Source organism: Peromyscus leucopus, chromosome 4 (genome assembly GCF_004664715.2).
Source record: "Peromyscus leucopus breed LL Stock chromosome 4, UCI_PerLeu_2.1, whole genome shotgun sequence".
Classification (NCBI taxonomy): Eukaryota; Metazoa; Chordata; class Mammalia; order Rodentia; family Cricetidae; genus Peromyscus; species Peromyscus leucopus.
The window spans coordinates 85,428,703-85,444,388 of NC_051066.1; the positions used below are offsets into that span (position 1 = coordinate 85,428,703).

The 15,686-nt window shown below is 36.5% G+C and overlaps 1 protein-coding gene across 2 annotated transcripts in view; it reads right to left on the reverse strand.

Moving 5' to 3' along the window:
- Ano3 (anoctamin 3) overlaps positions 1 to 15,686 on the reverse strand; it is a 255,321-nt gene that overhangs the window by 110,801 nt on the left and 128,834 nt on the right. For both annotated transcript variants that reach the window (XM_028882377.2, XM_028882378.2), the window contains 4 exons: positions 14,421 to 14,521; positions 10,807 to 10,851; positions 5,360 to 5,491; positions 1,790 to 1,896 (listed from right to left, as the gene is read on the reverse strand). In XM_028882377.2, the coding sequence (XP_028738210.1) occupies positions 1,790 to 1,896; positions 5,360 to 5,491; positions 10,807 to 10,851; positions 14,421 to 14,521 (385 nt within the window). The remainder of the gene's footprint in view (positions 1 to 1,789; positions 1,897 to 5,359; positions 5,492 to 10,806; positions 10,852 to 14,420; positions 14,522 to 15,686) is intronic.

Here is a 15,686-nt window from a genome sequence, read left to right on the forward strand (position 1 = left end):
ATTTTCTACTCCTGACATTTGACAGAAAATATTGTTGGATCGAGAAATGTTTGTTTATGCTAAATTGAAAGGATGTAAAATGTCACACTAAAATTTGTCATCTTGGTGAAGGTACTGTGAGATTTCCTTTTGAGAATGAGCAATGAGAAAAACTTTCTGGAGAGCAACGTTTGTTACAATGTTATTTATTATCATGCAAGAAAGAAATATTTGTATACCTGAAATATGGAACCTTTTATAATGCTGCAAACAAAATTATATAAGGTGCACAGTAAATTATTGTAGTTTAGTGAGTGCTTATCTTAGACTGTTCTACAGGAATTTGCAACTTATTTTCATGTGATACATAATGACGAGAAAATAGTTTTAAAAGTAAAAATGCATATACAATACACATTTATATTTTGAAATAATGCATTTTTTCTATAAATTCATTACTGATAACTGTGACTAGGAATACTTTTTATTTTATTTTTGTTCTTCTGTGTTTAGCATATTCCCACAAAGAATATACTTTTTAAAAAATAATTAAAAATGGGTCTGGAGAGATGGCTCAGAGGTTAAGAGCACTGACTGCTCTTCCAGAGTTCCTGAGTTCAATTCCAGCAACCATATGTGGCTCACAACCATCTGTAATGAATTGGTGCCTTTCTGCTTGCAGAACACTGTATACATAATAAGTAAATAAATCTTTTAAAAAAAAAAAAAGAAAAAAAAAAGAAGAAAAATAATTAAAAATGTCATTGAATCATATAAGTACAATTTTCCATCATAAGAAAATTTTCAGCTCATGTTCTGGGTATTTTAATTTTTTTCTTTAGAAAATTTCTCATTGTTTTGGGTAAAGTTTTAGTGTCTAAGGCAACTATTTTGATTGCTCAGTTACAAATGAATTGTTAGTCAGAAAAAACTAGACCATGAAGATTCTTCTTTACAAAGTAAACATGAAACATGCTATTTTTTTAAACTAGTGTTGTTCTTCATCCTAGCATAATCAGGAAATTATGGTAATAGATTCCAATGGGTTGTCAGTTTTGAACTTTGAAGAATTTAGAACATTTGGCTAACTGATTTCTTCATTTCTTCAATTAAGCTTCACAATTGTCAATGTGTATGTTAGCTTTGTTTTTTTCAATTCTATGTAAGGCTTTCAATTTTATTCATCTTGTTCTAGTTGCACACCTCTCAATTTTCTTTCATATTACATATGTACTAAAATGTTAACTCCATCAAATGACACAAAATTTCAAAATTTAATAAGTTAAAATAAGTGGCCATTTAATATTCCAGAAACAATCTCTCATTAGGTTACTTACATATTCTTCTAGACTTTCATTTATTTTTATTTCTATGTATTAAGAAAATGGAATCACACTAGACTAATAGTTTTGTAAATTGCTCTTCTTTACTTATTGAATCATGAGGATCTTTCAAAGCCAATTCGATCTAGAAACTAATTTTAATTTCTGTGTATAAAATCTGTGTCATAAAGTGTTTAACATACAGCACATAAGAAATAAAATTAAATCCTTTAATTAAAAACTGTATCAGTTTAGGATAAATTTTGTTCTTAAATATTTGCATAGTTCACATTTGATACAGTGGCCAAATGCCCTCAAAAATATTTTTATGAAAAGTAGCAATACAAAATATTCACATAATTTGTGTCTAATGTGTTATACATCTCATAATTAATGAGTGAAAGTATCAAATTTCATTTGTTATAACACTCTACCTCTGTAGATCTTTTTTAATATTTTAAACTATGTCTGTAAAATAATGTTCTTACCCACTTTTGATATTCCATTTTCATATTTGGTGCGCTCCAGCATGTGATAAACTATCCTGCTTCGAGTAGCATTGCTGAAGAAGGTGTCCTTATTGTTTATTATAAAGCTGTTAGGATGAAGGGATTGGTTTAATATTTAGAATAGAACACAAAATCTAGTCAAAATTATAAGTTCCTGGGTAACACCCATCTTTCTGTCTCCGTAATCAAAGGCAGTGAATGTAAAATATTCTAGGGTAAGAGTCATCATCTTTAACAAAAAATCAACTGACAGATGAAAAGAAATACAGTAAAAGCAGAGAATGATCAAATATTCCTTTTAGCATCTTCTTTCAGTTTGTAAAGAGGTCTTGATATTCTCATATGTCTTGTTCATCATAGAGTAAGAATAAAATTTACCATTTACTGGCTGGGGTTTGTACCTCCTCAAGCAATGTTGCTCCAAATAGGTTTCATTAAAAATTGAGATTATCTCCCACACAACACTTTCCATTCTATCTTACTCAATTTTCAGAGTTTAGTGGTATCCCATAGTTCTCCTTTTCTTTTCCCTGATACCCTAAAATGTCCCTGTGTAGAAAGAGTATCAAGGGGCTGTGGTGATATATTGTGTCCCCCAATATGTTGTGCACCCTGATAAAGCTTATCTGAGGATCAGAAGAAAGAGCCAGCCACTATATTAAACATAGAAATCAGACAATCGTAGCACACACCTTTAATCCTAGCATGCGGGAGGCAGAGAGTCATCTGAATCTTTATGAGTTAAAGGACACACTGGGGAACAGAGCAAGGCATGGTGACACACACCTTTAATCCCAGTGTTAGTTAACCATAGAGGTCTGGAGGTCTGTACAGACAGACAGAAAGTGATGTAGCTAGGCAGAGATCGGAAGTGAGATGCAGAACAGAAAGGCATATAGGAGTGGGTAGAAAGGAAGCAGATCTCTTTGGCTGAGGATGTGGCTGGCTTCTTTCTACTCCTCTGATCTCTCAGTTTGTACCCCAGTATCTGGCTCTAGGTTTTTTATTAATAAGACTGTTTAGCAATTCATTTTACGAGAAGCCTTGTGAGTGTGGATGATATGAAAAGCAAAGGGGGATTTCACAATGAGAAGGATGGATTTGTTTAAATGTTTACTTTATAATGTAGTGGGAGTCTCTAAGCAGTGGAATGAACTGGAACTTATTAGATGGTGACATTCTCTGCTTCCAGGCACTTTATCTCTATGAATGATGAACCATCTTTCTGTCAGACATTTCATCTGGAGTATTAATTATTCTATCCTTTGCTTCCTCCTCACCCTCCATATCAAAAGATTACCAAGTTAAATAACTTTCCTGTGGAAGCACTGTCTCCATGGAACTACTACCCTGTTCCTGTGTGTCAGTGCTGCTGGCCTAGATTTTGAGACCTTTGTCTTCTTAACAGGTTTTACCCAGCCTTGTTTATTTTAATCTGTACAGTAGACCATGTTATTACATTTTGAGTTCCTCAGTGTTTAATATTATGTGTCTTATTCCTGTCTTCAGATATATTAAGTTCAGAGTCTTGGTTAATATAGTTAGCAGAAAGAAAATCTATCAATCTTTTTTTCACCATGAGATTTAAGCCTACCAGAGCAAGTAGTTCTTAGGCAGATAAGTTCAGTTTTTGAGCAGGTTGTATTATGGAAGAATTAAGTAGGTGGTATAATCAACAAGTGAATAAATAAATATATTCCATCTGGTTTATGTGAAGAACATGTAATAGTATAATGATGTAGTGAGTGACTTGAGGAAGGGACAATAACAAGAATTTTCTGATATATGGGCAGACTGATTGATGGGAAGAAGAACACTCTGCAAAACTTAGGGGCACGATAGGTCAGCAGAAGAGAAAAGTGGTAAAGATAGAGCTGGAGCTTCACTAGAGCAGCTAAGTCGTGGGCCCAAGGCTAGTGTAGTTGTGTGTGTCACAGGAGGATGCCTGAAGTAGTGGGGGTGAGGGAGGTACACAGGGTGACAGCAGGGGGCCCAACCTGAAAATAATCAAAAACTGAATTGTGTGATAAGTTGAAGTGGGACACTACTAGGGAGATGTAAGCCAGATGTTTCCATGGTTTGATTAGTGTTGTTCAAAGACTGAGCTGTTTCCTTGAGTTTTCAAAGAACGAGAAGAACATTCTGTTTCACCTTGTTTGGTGCAACCACAGATCTTTAAGACCCTGTGATAGTACAACAGAAAGCTGAAGTTCCCTGGATTGTGAGTTCCCTATACATGGGAGTCCATGCTCTGTTTTGCCCTGATTTCTCCAAAGCTGGAATTAGAAAGGATGGCTTTATATGTGTCTCCAGGATTAAATAATAAAATGAATAGAATATTTTAAGGAGGAGAAACTCTAGCTGATGTTTGGCTGTGGTAGAGATTGGTCTATAATTCCATCAACTCCCACATCCCAGAATAAAGTTTCATCCAGATATCCAGAATGGCATCTGTGGGCTCCATAGCCTTGGTCCCATACTAAATTGTATATTTTACAATTTTACAACAATATTTTGTGAATATTGAATATTTCACCTTCTCTATATTTACCTAATTTTGTTTAGCTTTACAAATTTCATTCTTGTCTATAGCATTTGACTAGGAGGATCATGAAGGCAGAGGGCAGAACCCGTGCCATAATGAATCTTGTAATTAAATTAATGGCCTGTAGAAACTCAGTAAATCATAGTAGAATGAAAGTATGGACAAATAAACAGATATAAAGGAAGGCAAGGCGAAAGAAAAAGGCTTGGCAGAGAGGGAGAGGGAGAGAGAAAGACAAGAAAGTTAGAGACAGGTAGTCTTCTCTAAAGAAATTCTCAATTACTGTATTTGAATAAGAGTGAATAAACCACTTCAATACTAAATGTATTTTTTAAGTAAAGTTATAGTTTTAGTAATTCATTAATTAATGTTATTGTTAGGAGCAATCCTATTATTGTTGTAATTACTATTTTAAATAAATTATTTTCTATCATAATTTTTAAAGTATTTATTGAATTTATTTAATGTGCATTTGCATTTCTTGCATATATGTATGTATACCACACATGTGCCTGGTGCCTAAGAAAGTCAGAGATGTATTGGATATTTTGTAACTGGTGTCACAGGAAGTCCTGAGCCTCCATGTATGTGCTGTGGATACCCTATAGCTTGAACCACACACATTCATAAGCCTCCATGTGTGTTCTGTGGATACTCTGTAACTGAAGTTACAAACAGTTGTGAGCCTCCATATTTGTGCCAGAAACTCCTCTGTGAGGGTATCAGGCCTACATAGTTATTACTTCAAAAGAATATCTAGTTTACCAGCCTATAGGATAGTATTTAATCATGGCTTGACCATCTCTGAATTATGAAATTAAATATAGAACCAAATGTTCATTTAGTGCTGTACCTAAGTTAAATATAAATTATAATACAATGATACATTCTCAACCTAGGTGGTGACCAACGGGAATGTCCTCAGTTATTTTTCCTCTATAAACATGGTTGAGGTAATGGGAAGTACAAAGCCAAGACATAGAAGAAAAGAGATGAGCACTCACTGGTGAATCCTGGCTCTGCTGAAAGGGCCAGTGTAGCAGTCTGACTCCTCCAGTTCTGGAAACGCTGACTTGTCAAGAACCATTGGGTTTTGGGACATCCATTTTTTGATTCTTTTGAAATAATTTTGTACCCTGGAACCAAGTCAAATTCCAGAACTAGATAAGGTTGTATCCAGAGCTTTGTGAGTTTTTTTTTATTATTAAATATTGTTTTCATTTTACATACCAACCACAGTTCCCCCTCCTTTCCCTTCTCCCACCCCTCCTACCTTCCCCCCACCCACTCCCCATCCAGTCCTCAGAAGGGGTAAGTCCTCTGTGACAGTTTTCTTAGATACTAGAGAAAAAAGATTTCCAGATACTTATTTGGTGATATTTTATTTGTGTACCCCAATAAAGCTTATCTGAGGAACAGAGGAAAAAGCCAACCACTATATTAAACATAGAGGCCAGGCAGTGATAGCACATGCCCTTAATCCTAGCATTTGGGAGGCAGAGATTCATCCAGATCTCTGTGAGTTCAAGGCCACACTGGGAACAGAGCCAGGCGTGGTGGCACACACCTTTAATTTCCAGCACTAGTTAATCATAAAGGTCTGGAGATCTGTACTGACAGACAGGAAATGATAGAGCTGGGCAGAAAGAGGAAAGTGATGTAGCTGGGCAGAGAGGAAGTTAGAGGGCAGGGACAAAGAGGCATATAGGTGTGGGTATACAGGAAGTAGGTCTCTCTGGAGGCTGAGGAATTGGTATGGTAGACTTGGCTGTGGCTTGTCCTATTCCTCTGATCTTACAGTTTTCACTCCAGTATCTGACTCCAGGTTTTGTTTGTTTTTTTGTTTGTTTTTTTAATTAATAAGACCTCTTAAGATTCGTCTTACATACCTACACCATACACTTACACACACACACACACACACACACACACACACACACACACACGCACACGCACATATACACGCACACGCACATATACACATGCACATATATACTCACAAGTAACACATTTACATACACCACACACTCATATACACTATCCATACACATCCACACTTATACGTATACACACACTTCTGTTTTCTCACAGAAGAAATAAATAATAAAGCAAGGCCCACATTTATTTAAACTCCTTTCAGAGAAATAATATCTCCATAGAAAATTACCTTGCATAAAGACGGCCATAGGAAGCAACATTATAAAAGGCAGCACAATATAGTTCTAAAAGCTTTATATATATATATAATATATAAATGTAGATTATTCCCCGGTTCTTTAAAAATGAAAATTTGCATGTAAATGCATAATATATGTATGTTAATTGGAATAATTTCTATCCTTTTCTTTTACAGACTAAAAAAAAAAAGCAAAACAAAAGACTGACCTTCAGCATTGATTCTGAAAATCTGAATTCTGTTACTATAACAACAGCTGTTTTCATTTAAAAATACTAAGCAGTGTTTCCACTGTGATAATGGTGTGATGCTGAGAAGTCAAAATGGCAGGACAGAATATCTCTATACACAAATACACTCTGTCTTTACATGGGTTTTACCAGGTTCTTGAACTTTAGAAAAAAAAAATATTAAGACAGCAAAGGGCAGGCAGCAAATACTGTATCTTAAGAATTAGTTCATTTAAGTTTATTATAGTGAAATTACTACACAGAATTTTAAATAAGAATTAAATCTTGCTGAAAAGGTTAGGTTGTAAAAATCTTGATCATTTCTTACCAAGCAGGACTATCACTGAGATGACAAGCATTTCAGTTTTGGAGGGACTGCAACATTTGTTTTAATCCTAAACTAACAAGCAGTTTTTGGGGTGTTCATTTTGTTGGTTCTCATTATAAACAAGGCCCCTGAATTGATAGACTATCACTGTATCCCAAGGCCAATGCAAAGACATGAAGAAAACAGTACAGATCAATTTCTCTAGTCTTTAAAATTCAGCATTGCTGTTGGAATATGCATATTAGATGGTGGAGGAAGCTGAATTTGCCAGATTCTGTAACTAGACAAAACAGCTCAATGCTTGAGCTCATGTTCTCAGCTCTAAAGAGGGGAAGTGATACCATTTGTCCCACATTTAGCAAAGGGTCAAAACAAACTAAAGGGGTAACTTCAAGGACACTTGGATAATGTAGATGGACTGTAGTACCTAATGGCCTATGATCTCTGGCTAAATAAAACAATCTAGAAATAAGCAAACTTCTAAAATTTATGAAAGAAACTTAAGATTATCATCTACTAAAAACAGAAAAACAATATTATCAACTTAAACCTTCTTACACATTTTCTGAGAAGGGAAAAAATGGTCTCAGAAGGTGAAATATTGCAGTGGGTAGCTGTTCCAACTTTGACCTGGAGGTACTACCACCATTGAGGCTTCCAGTAACTGTCACGCCTATGAGGCAGGGCCTAGACAGGAGCCCTTAAGACCTGAGATCCGGATGTGCCGGCTCTCTTGGTTCCTGGATCCTGGATGCTGAAGGTAGACTGAGCAGAGTTCTCCAGAGAACACACACTTCACCTCTCCTGGACCCCGTAACCTATCCCTGTGCATGCAAGTTACCCCGCAAAATAAACCTCCCTTTTAACTATGTGGAGTTGCCTTAATACTTCAACCAATAAAATATTATCAATTCTGGATTTGAAACCAGATTCTAGAGTCTAATTAATTTATTTCCTTGAGCTTCATTCAGTTTTTTTCATTATTAAGAGAAATGACACCTTGAGAACTAAATGGATAGTAGAAACAGTTCAGTATGTGCTCAGTCAAGGTAATAATGTGAGAAATGAAGGTGAGCTACTGTTTGTGTTGCTACAAACTTTGACACCAACACTATTTATCATATTCTCAACATCCAAACATGTTTATTATCTTGGGCATCTTTTAAATGCTGGATTTTCTGATAAAACATGATTACCTCTAGCACAGTTTTAGTGTCTTTTATTAAAATCTGGGGGCAAGGTAAGATAATTCTATGTAAGCTAGAAATATAGATCAAAGGGCTCTGAGAATCTGACCAGAATGCAAACTGTCAAACATCTGGGAAAGCTCTGAGTGGAACTGTGGGGGTGGGGGTGGGGGTACCGTAAGAGTCTGTTATTTTTCCTCATCTGCAACACTGGTTACCTTTTGTTCTATCCTCATTGCAGGCTATTTTGATGATGCCTTAATATTTGAACATGAAAATGCTCTGTAAATAAACATTGTTGCCATAATAATGCTTTAGTTATTTCCTCTAAAGGGGCCTAGAGATATGATGATCTTCAGAAAATGGATAATTGCCTAGGTTGTTTATCTCTTAGTGTTTACCAGCCAAAGTTAACTATGCACAAACATCTTTTCTATTGCAATAAATGAAATGCACTAATAAAAATAAATGTGTGCATTTGATATAAATTTTATACTTTGTATAGGTTTTACTGACTATGCTTAAAAATATTGCAAACAATGATCATTTATGTCCACCTTTCACATACAGAATTTACATTTTTCTCCTAAAACAAACTGAAATAAAATTCACAATCTTCTCCTCAAGTGAATATGGAAACAAACATAAACAAGCAACAGAAAATTTTTCTTGTCACTTGATGCTGACTCCCTTTACTGTGTGATGCCTGCATTCACCACTCAAATCCATGAAACTAAAAAAAATCAAGAAAGCTGTTCACAAGGAATGAAATATGAGGGACAGCTTTTATTAATATTAATAAACAGAAAATAGTCAACATAAAAAATCACAAAACAACATGATACAGTGTTTATTTTTTTTATTTTACTTGAAATGTTGAGCACCATAGACAAAAAACCATTTTAGAATTGTTAAACTATGTTTCAAATTGTAAATTTTACACATACTAATATGTATGATTCATTTAAATTTAAGTTAACTTCAAAACCAAGCTGTATTTTTATGTAAAATACTTTTTATAGATTTTAATATTCAAAATTTTATTCTTTAGTTAAATCTCTGAAAAGTGACTATTCAAAAAATAGACCTATTAATAACATAGTTGAAAAGTTAGTTCTGTAACAGACCCTGAGTCTCCAGTTGCAACTGAGGGCCATATGGTTATTTGGGGTCTGATCAGTAGCCAGGGACCATGTTGGTGCTGCTTCTGGGGCTATAAAAACATAAGTGGCACATAACGCTATCCGGTGCCATGGTGATGTCCAGGCCAGGGCTGCAGCTAAGGGCCATGTCTGGATATGTGGCCCTACTGCAGCCAGGGTCTGTGTTGATTTCCACAGCTCCTCTTGCCACAAGGGCCGTGCAGATTTCCAGGGTTCGGGCTGTCACCTGGAGCTGTGTTAGTGTCCAGGAGCCAAGCTGCCACTGGAGTCATGCCGATCTCAGATCTCAGTGGCCTGCACCATAGCCTGGGGCCATGGTAACATCCAGGCCCAGGCTGCTGCCCAGGGCCATGTCTGGGACCATGGTGCTTTTGCAGTTGGGGTCTGTGGCCCTTGTTGCAGCTGAGGTCTGTGTTGATGTCTGTGGCCCCGGGGGGATGGGGGGGAGCTGCATAGGAAGTATGCATAATGAAATCAGAGGGCCATGCTGAACCGGTTCCATCCTTCACTGGCCCTGGGATAGCTGTCCATGTCCCTTGCTGGAAACTGCAGCAAGAGAGCTGTCCCTCGCCCTGATGGGAGAGATGGCACCACACCTCACCACAGGCAAGAGAGAACTGACCCTGATGGCATGGGCTTAGGGGAGCTATCTCCTCCCCTTGTCTGAGGGGGTAGGCTCCAGTGGCCTGGATTGACAAACTCGACTACCACCCAGGGCCCCAGCCAGGCCTGGAGTTTGCCCACCCAAACATCGATCCCATCAGGGACTTGCTGGAGCTCATGAAGGGACTGGTCCTGTGAAATGCTACTGCTGGATTGGTGGGATATCAGCGAGGAGATTCTGTGAGATCCAGTGATAAAGATACCAGAAACCAGGGGCCTTGAATCAGACCAATGACTCATTGCAATGAATAATTGTAAGTAAGCTGCATGGGCAAAGGGAATCCAGTGTGACACACCCAGGCTCCCCAAAGACACCAGGATGGAGGAAGATGTGTTCGAGTGTCGGGGAAGATGGAGGATTGAAGAGATTTGTTTTTGTTTTTGTTTTTGTTTTGTTTTGTTTCTGATTTTTGTTTGTTTTGTTTTGGATTGGATTGATTTCTTTTCAGCTTTCTTTGAGGTGGAGTTACTGCAAGGATGAGGGCAGGATGTGGCAGAGGGACTTTGAGGTGAGCAGAATTAGGGTGCATGATGTGAAATTCCCAAAGATTCAATAAAGAAATGCTGTTAAATTAAAAAATTGTTTCAAGGAATCAACATAATTTTCTTCCTAAAATTTTAACTGAAGACATGGATAATCGAAGGTGTTCTTTATATTTTTGTAAATGACAAATTGGTAATAAAAATGTGAAGCATTCACTAACCTGCTCATTGATTTGTTCTTCTGGTCAGTGTAGTAACATTTTTTCCTGAAAAAAAAATTAGAAACCATCTGAAGAAAATACAGTTAAACCAGGAAATGGCAGTATTCAACAATATTAAGTGTATCAACACTCTATTTTCATATACTTAGGAAATTAAGTCATTTGAAATTAAGCCATTACATTATAACATGAAGACAAATAAATGCAAATTTTAGAAGTATAATGATAATTTAATAAAAATATAAGAAATATTACAAAGTAACTATAACAAAATAATTTTAAATTCATAGGTTATTTTTTGATACATTGTTTTTAAATATTTGAAAGTCTGTCTTCTGTAACTCAGTACTTACTAACTGGATTATTTATTTTCCATGCTATATAAAGTCATCAATGCAATCGTCTATCCATCAATCTTTTAAACACATATGTAATTGTTCTAATTTGTTCTCTGTTATCATGATAAAATACTAAGCAAATATTGACCTGGGAAGAAAAGGTTCATCTAGACTTACACTTCCATGTACTATTTCATCCCTGAGGGAAATGGGGCAAGAACTCAAGGCAGGAACCCACAGGCAGGAATTGAAGGAGGGGCCAAGGAGAAACATTGCTTAGCAGCTTGCTTCCTCTGGCTTGCTCATGTTGCTTTCTTATACAAACCTGGACCACCTGCACAGAGATGATACTGCCTATGTTGGGCTAGGTCCCTCAAACATTAATCATTAATCAAGAAAATATTTCACAAAAATGCCCATAGGCCTATCTGGTATATTTGCAATGAATAACTATGAATGCAGAGCCCAGGGCAGCACACAGTGCTGAGAATGAGTGTTCAGTCCTGAACATGACATTGATACCACCCTCTCTAGGGTTCAGGAAACACCATGGAGGTGGAGGCATGAACAATGTGGAGAGTCAGATGAAATGCTATCTTCTGGTCTGGGGAAGTCATTGCAAACATGAGTGTAGCTATGACTGTCTGAACTAGAACATCATAAAACTAAATCTGTCATCATTCACTCATGGATATTGAGAGACTGATGGGGCCCTCCCCATCCCTGGGGAATTACTAGCTATTGATAGATACTGGAAAAGTAGGAGTCATTGTCTTCAGTTATACACAAACTGGTGAGCCCACCATTGGGTAGCTCCAGATTTGTGGCAATGTGGAGAGCCTGGTTAAGCTCAGTAGCTCATGAAACAAAACAAGAATATGTGATTGTTGGAAAGAGATATGCAAAGAAGTGTAACACACTTGGTTTCAGAGATAACAACTGTTATGGCAAAGCTTAACTTATTTATGAGTAATTTATTCTATATCCTCTTATTGGAACTCAGATATCTGATTTTTGAGCCTTCCAAAATGACCCTCTAACTTAACCACTAAAACACACCTCAGAAGCTCAGTGAATCCCATGGTGGTGCAATTAGTAATTAATCATCAGTTATAATGCAGTTAAAAATGTTCAAGAAGCTCTCTGAGATAACATGTTTAATTTCAATCACAGATTGTGATGGTCTATCTCACTTGTCAACTTGACAGGATCTGGAATCAACTAAGAGGCAAACTGCTGTGCACTCCTGTGAGAGAGTTTCTTTACCAGGTTATTTGACCTGCCAAGATGCACCATAAATGTGAGTGGCCCTTTGCCTGGCAGCACACACCCAGGAGACAGAAAAAGGAGGCTTTGCTTTTGCCTGTTTTCCTTCACCTTCCTGCTGGTAAGTTCATCTGTGCTGTTAATGCTGCTGATGCCGCTGTCCTGCACAGACATCAGAACCCAGCTTCTTCAGGCTGCCAAGGTGGAGTGAACATCAATGATTCTCCAGGAATCCTCCAGGCCTAAAGCCCCAGATTGGGACTGGTGAGGGCCCTTGCCCCGTCAATTGACCATCTGCCAGGTTCCTAGCCTCTTCAGTGCAAGACAGTCATTGTTGGACTGCCCAGACTATGTCATGGAGGCCAGTCTAGTAAGTATCCTTTACATACATTCAGCAACTGGATTTGGTTTTTCTAGAGTAGAACATAGGCCACAGTCTTCAGAAAGATTTAAAATGTTCTTGCCGTATTCCAACACTGAATTCAGATGTAAAATTTCAAGGCTTGCTTTGTCTAACTAAATTTGCATTTTTAGTATCTTCTTTCATTTTTTTTTCAAACATAGACAGAAGTTTAAAAGGCATGCATATATTACAAGTGATTTGAAAGTTTTAGGCTTTTGTTTCTCTGAAACAAAATGCTAGGTTTACATTTACTTATTTATTTATCACTGTGTGTGTAAGCATCTGGGTGCTAGGCACTTAGATGGAGGTCAGAGGGAAGGTCTTTCCTTCCAGAGGTCAAACTCAGATCCTCAGGTTCAGGATCCAGTGCCTTTACCTGCTGAGCCATCTTGCTGACCCAGGTTGTAGCTTTTCTCTCTGGAATGTAATAGGTTTCACAAGTAAATATTTTCATGGATAATTTAGAATGAATAATTTGTTCAATAATAAAAATATTGTTCTTTAAAAAGGTATGTGCTTTTGTTAATTAAGATGATGACGATTTTATACAGTAGTCTGTCCATATTCTAAAAGAACTAGTTCTAGAGTACTCTTAATATACAGTACTGTATAGATATACAAAGTTATGAAAAACAGCCTGGTATTTTTTAGCTAACCTTCAGATATCCTTATGTACATTTAAAATTATTTCTAGATAACATAAACACAATATAATGGAAATTTTATGTAAATAATGTTTAATTGCGTATTTCTGCACAATGACTGAGGTTGCATCTTTCGAGGCTTGACATGTTTCAGATGTCGCAAGACACTTGCATCAGCATCCCCTCTTTTATCTTGAATGACCTTGAGGCTTAACATAAGCCTTTCCAGTGTCGAACAGGAAAATTTCATATTTTTTATTTGAACTCAGTGTTCACTTACATTTACTATGGTACTTGCAATCTCATTTTTCTTGACCCTTTTACTCCTTCTTAGTATCTGATGGGATCTGTTGAACTCTACATTCATGGAAGTACTCTTATCAATTGAGTCAACACTCTGCATATAGTGTGTGCACTATAAAAGCTACAATGGCACATGATGGGGGAACTGGTACACTCTACATTGAATACCAGATAGTCAAGCTAGGCCAACACATTTCTTTGCCCAAAAGACGGACTGGAAATCCTTGAAAGAAGGTCATCTATTTTTCTCACTTACTGATTGATATTGAAGCCAGAGCTCAGAAATTGTCCCGGATGACCTGGTCTGAAAAACTATTCTTGCTAACCATTATCAGAGTTATATTACATTCATATGAAATAAGGATGAGGATTGATCTTGGGAGTTGCTTAAAGTTGAAATCTGAAAATAATTGTGTTACCTTATCTCTAGGCAAGTCTACCTTAAAATGATAATACATGTCCATGGAATCAGAAAGCTTACCACATTAGTCAAACAATTTAGAGGGAAAACTATCTAATATAAATAGTTTTCTAATAAAATTTAAAAGAGAAATAATTTCCTCTGAATAAAATTCACATTTATTGCTGCTAGGTGTTACAAAAGACAGAGTCATCCTAATAATATTGAGAAAAAAAAAAAGAAATAATACATAAAAGTACCTGAAGGGCACCCTGATGTTCAACCTCTCTGCATACTTGCACAGTGTGTCCCACGGAATATGAATTTTAATAAACATAATATCAGGGTTTGCAATAGCTGGCTGAAAAGGGATAGCAGAGAGTACCATTATTTAGAATCAGAACTGATGAAATTCTACCATAATTTTTTCAAAGAAAGAAATATTATCTCTGTGGCTATACAAGGATCATTCTTACTTATATAAAGGGAAATTATATGGTCAAAAATTCTTGATAAAAGTATTTAAAATATTAAATGCCATTAAGAAATGTAAATGTATATACACCCATAAATAAACTTCCTAAATATAAAAGTGTCTGTAAATTATTTGTAGGGAACTGCCTTCAGAGGCAGTTGGTTTGAAACCTGATGGACATCCATAAAACAAAGCTCTTCATCTCAATCATGGCCTTTTGATAACATAAAGTCAGAATTCCCACACAAAACATTATAACTCCCCTGGAAAGAAACATGTGACCCATGAATAGGCATGGCGCTTATCTCTGACGGTATAAAAGAACCTTAATGCTTTCACTTCTGGTTGTCAAATCAACAGTAAGCTTCTCTCCTCACTCCCCTCTATGTATTCTCCCAACCTCTGCCATTTGAAATGACACATTTGATATCTTCTTGATGGCAGATCTTCAATAAAATCTTTCCTTTCCCCAAAAAGTGATGTCATAGTTGCTTAACAAGTGCAAGGACTAGTGGGTCCTTGTCCTTGCTCAGTTACTGTGTATAGGAAATAGACATCGTAATTTTCTTGCATTGACCATTATTAAAATGTAGATTCCCTATTCAGAGCAGTTATAAGACAACTAAGAGTTTCAAGTTATTCTTCATGTCAGATAATCAAGACCCTCATTTTCACTCAGAGAGTGCATAAAACACTGAAAATCATCAGAAGTCTCTAATTAACTAATCCATTTATCCTACTGCCACATTTTTTGAAGTATCTAATCCTTCAACTATTTGCTGGGTACAGTGATTTTATTCTGAGGAAAATGAGCTGGTTAAGTGATAAGATGCCTTTGACATGATGGACTGTTACATTTATAAGCTTAATGAAGGCATAGAATCGTGCAAATCACAAGAAACACAATACAAGACAGTCTAATGCTAGCAAAATTTCTGAAGCCCCCTTTCTGCTTAAAATGTTTGTTTTTATTTAAAGGTAAAATATTGTGAAAATTGTAACTGCCCATGCCAGAAGTAGACATAGTATGTTAAGTTTCTATAGGTCTTTA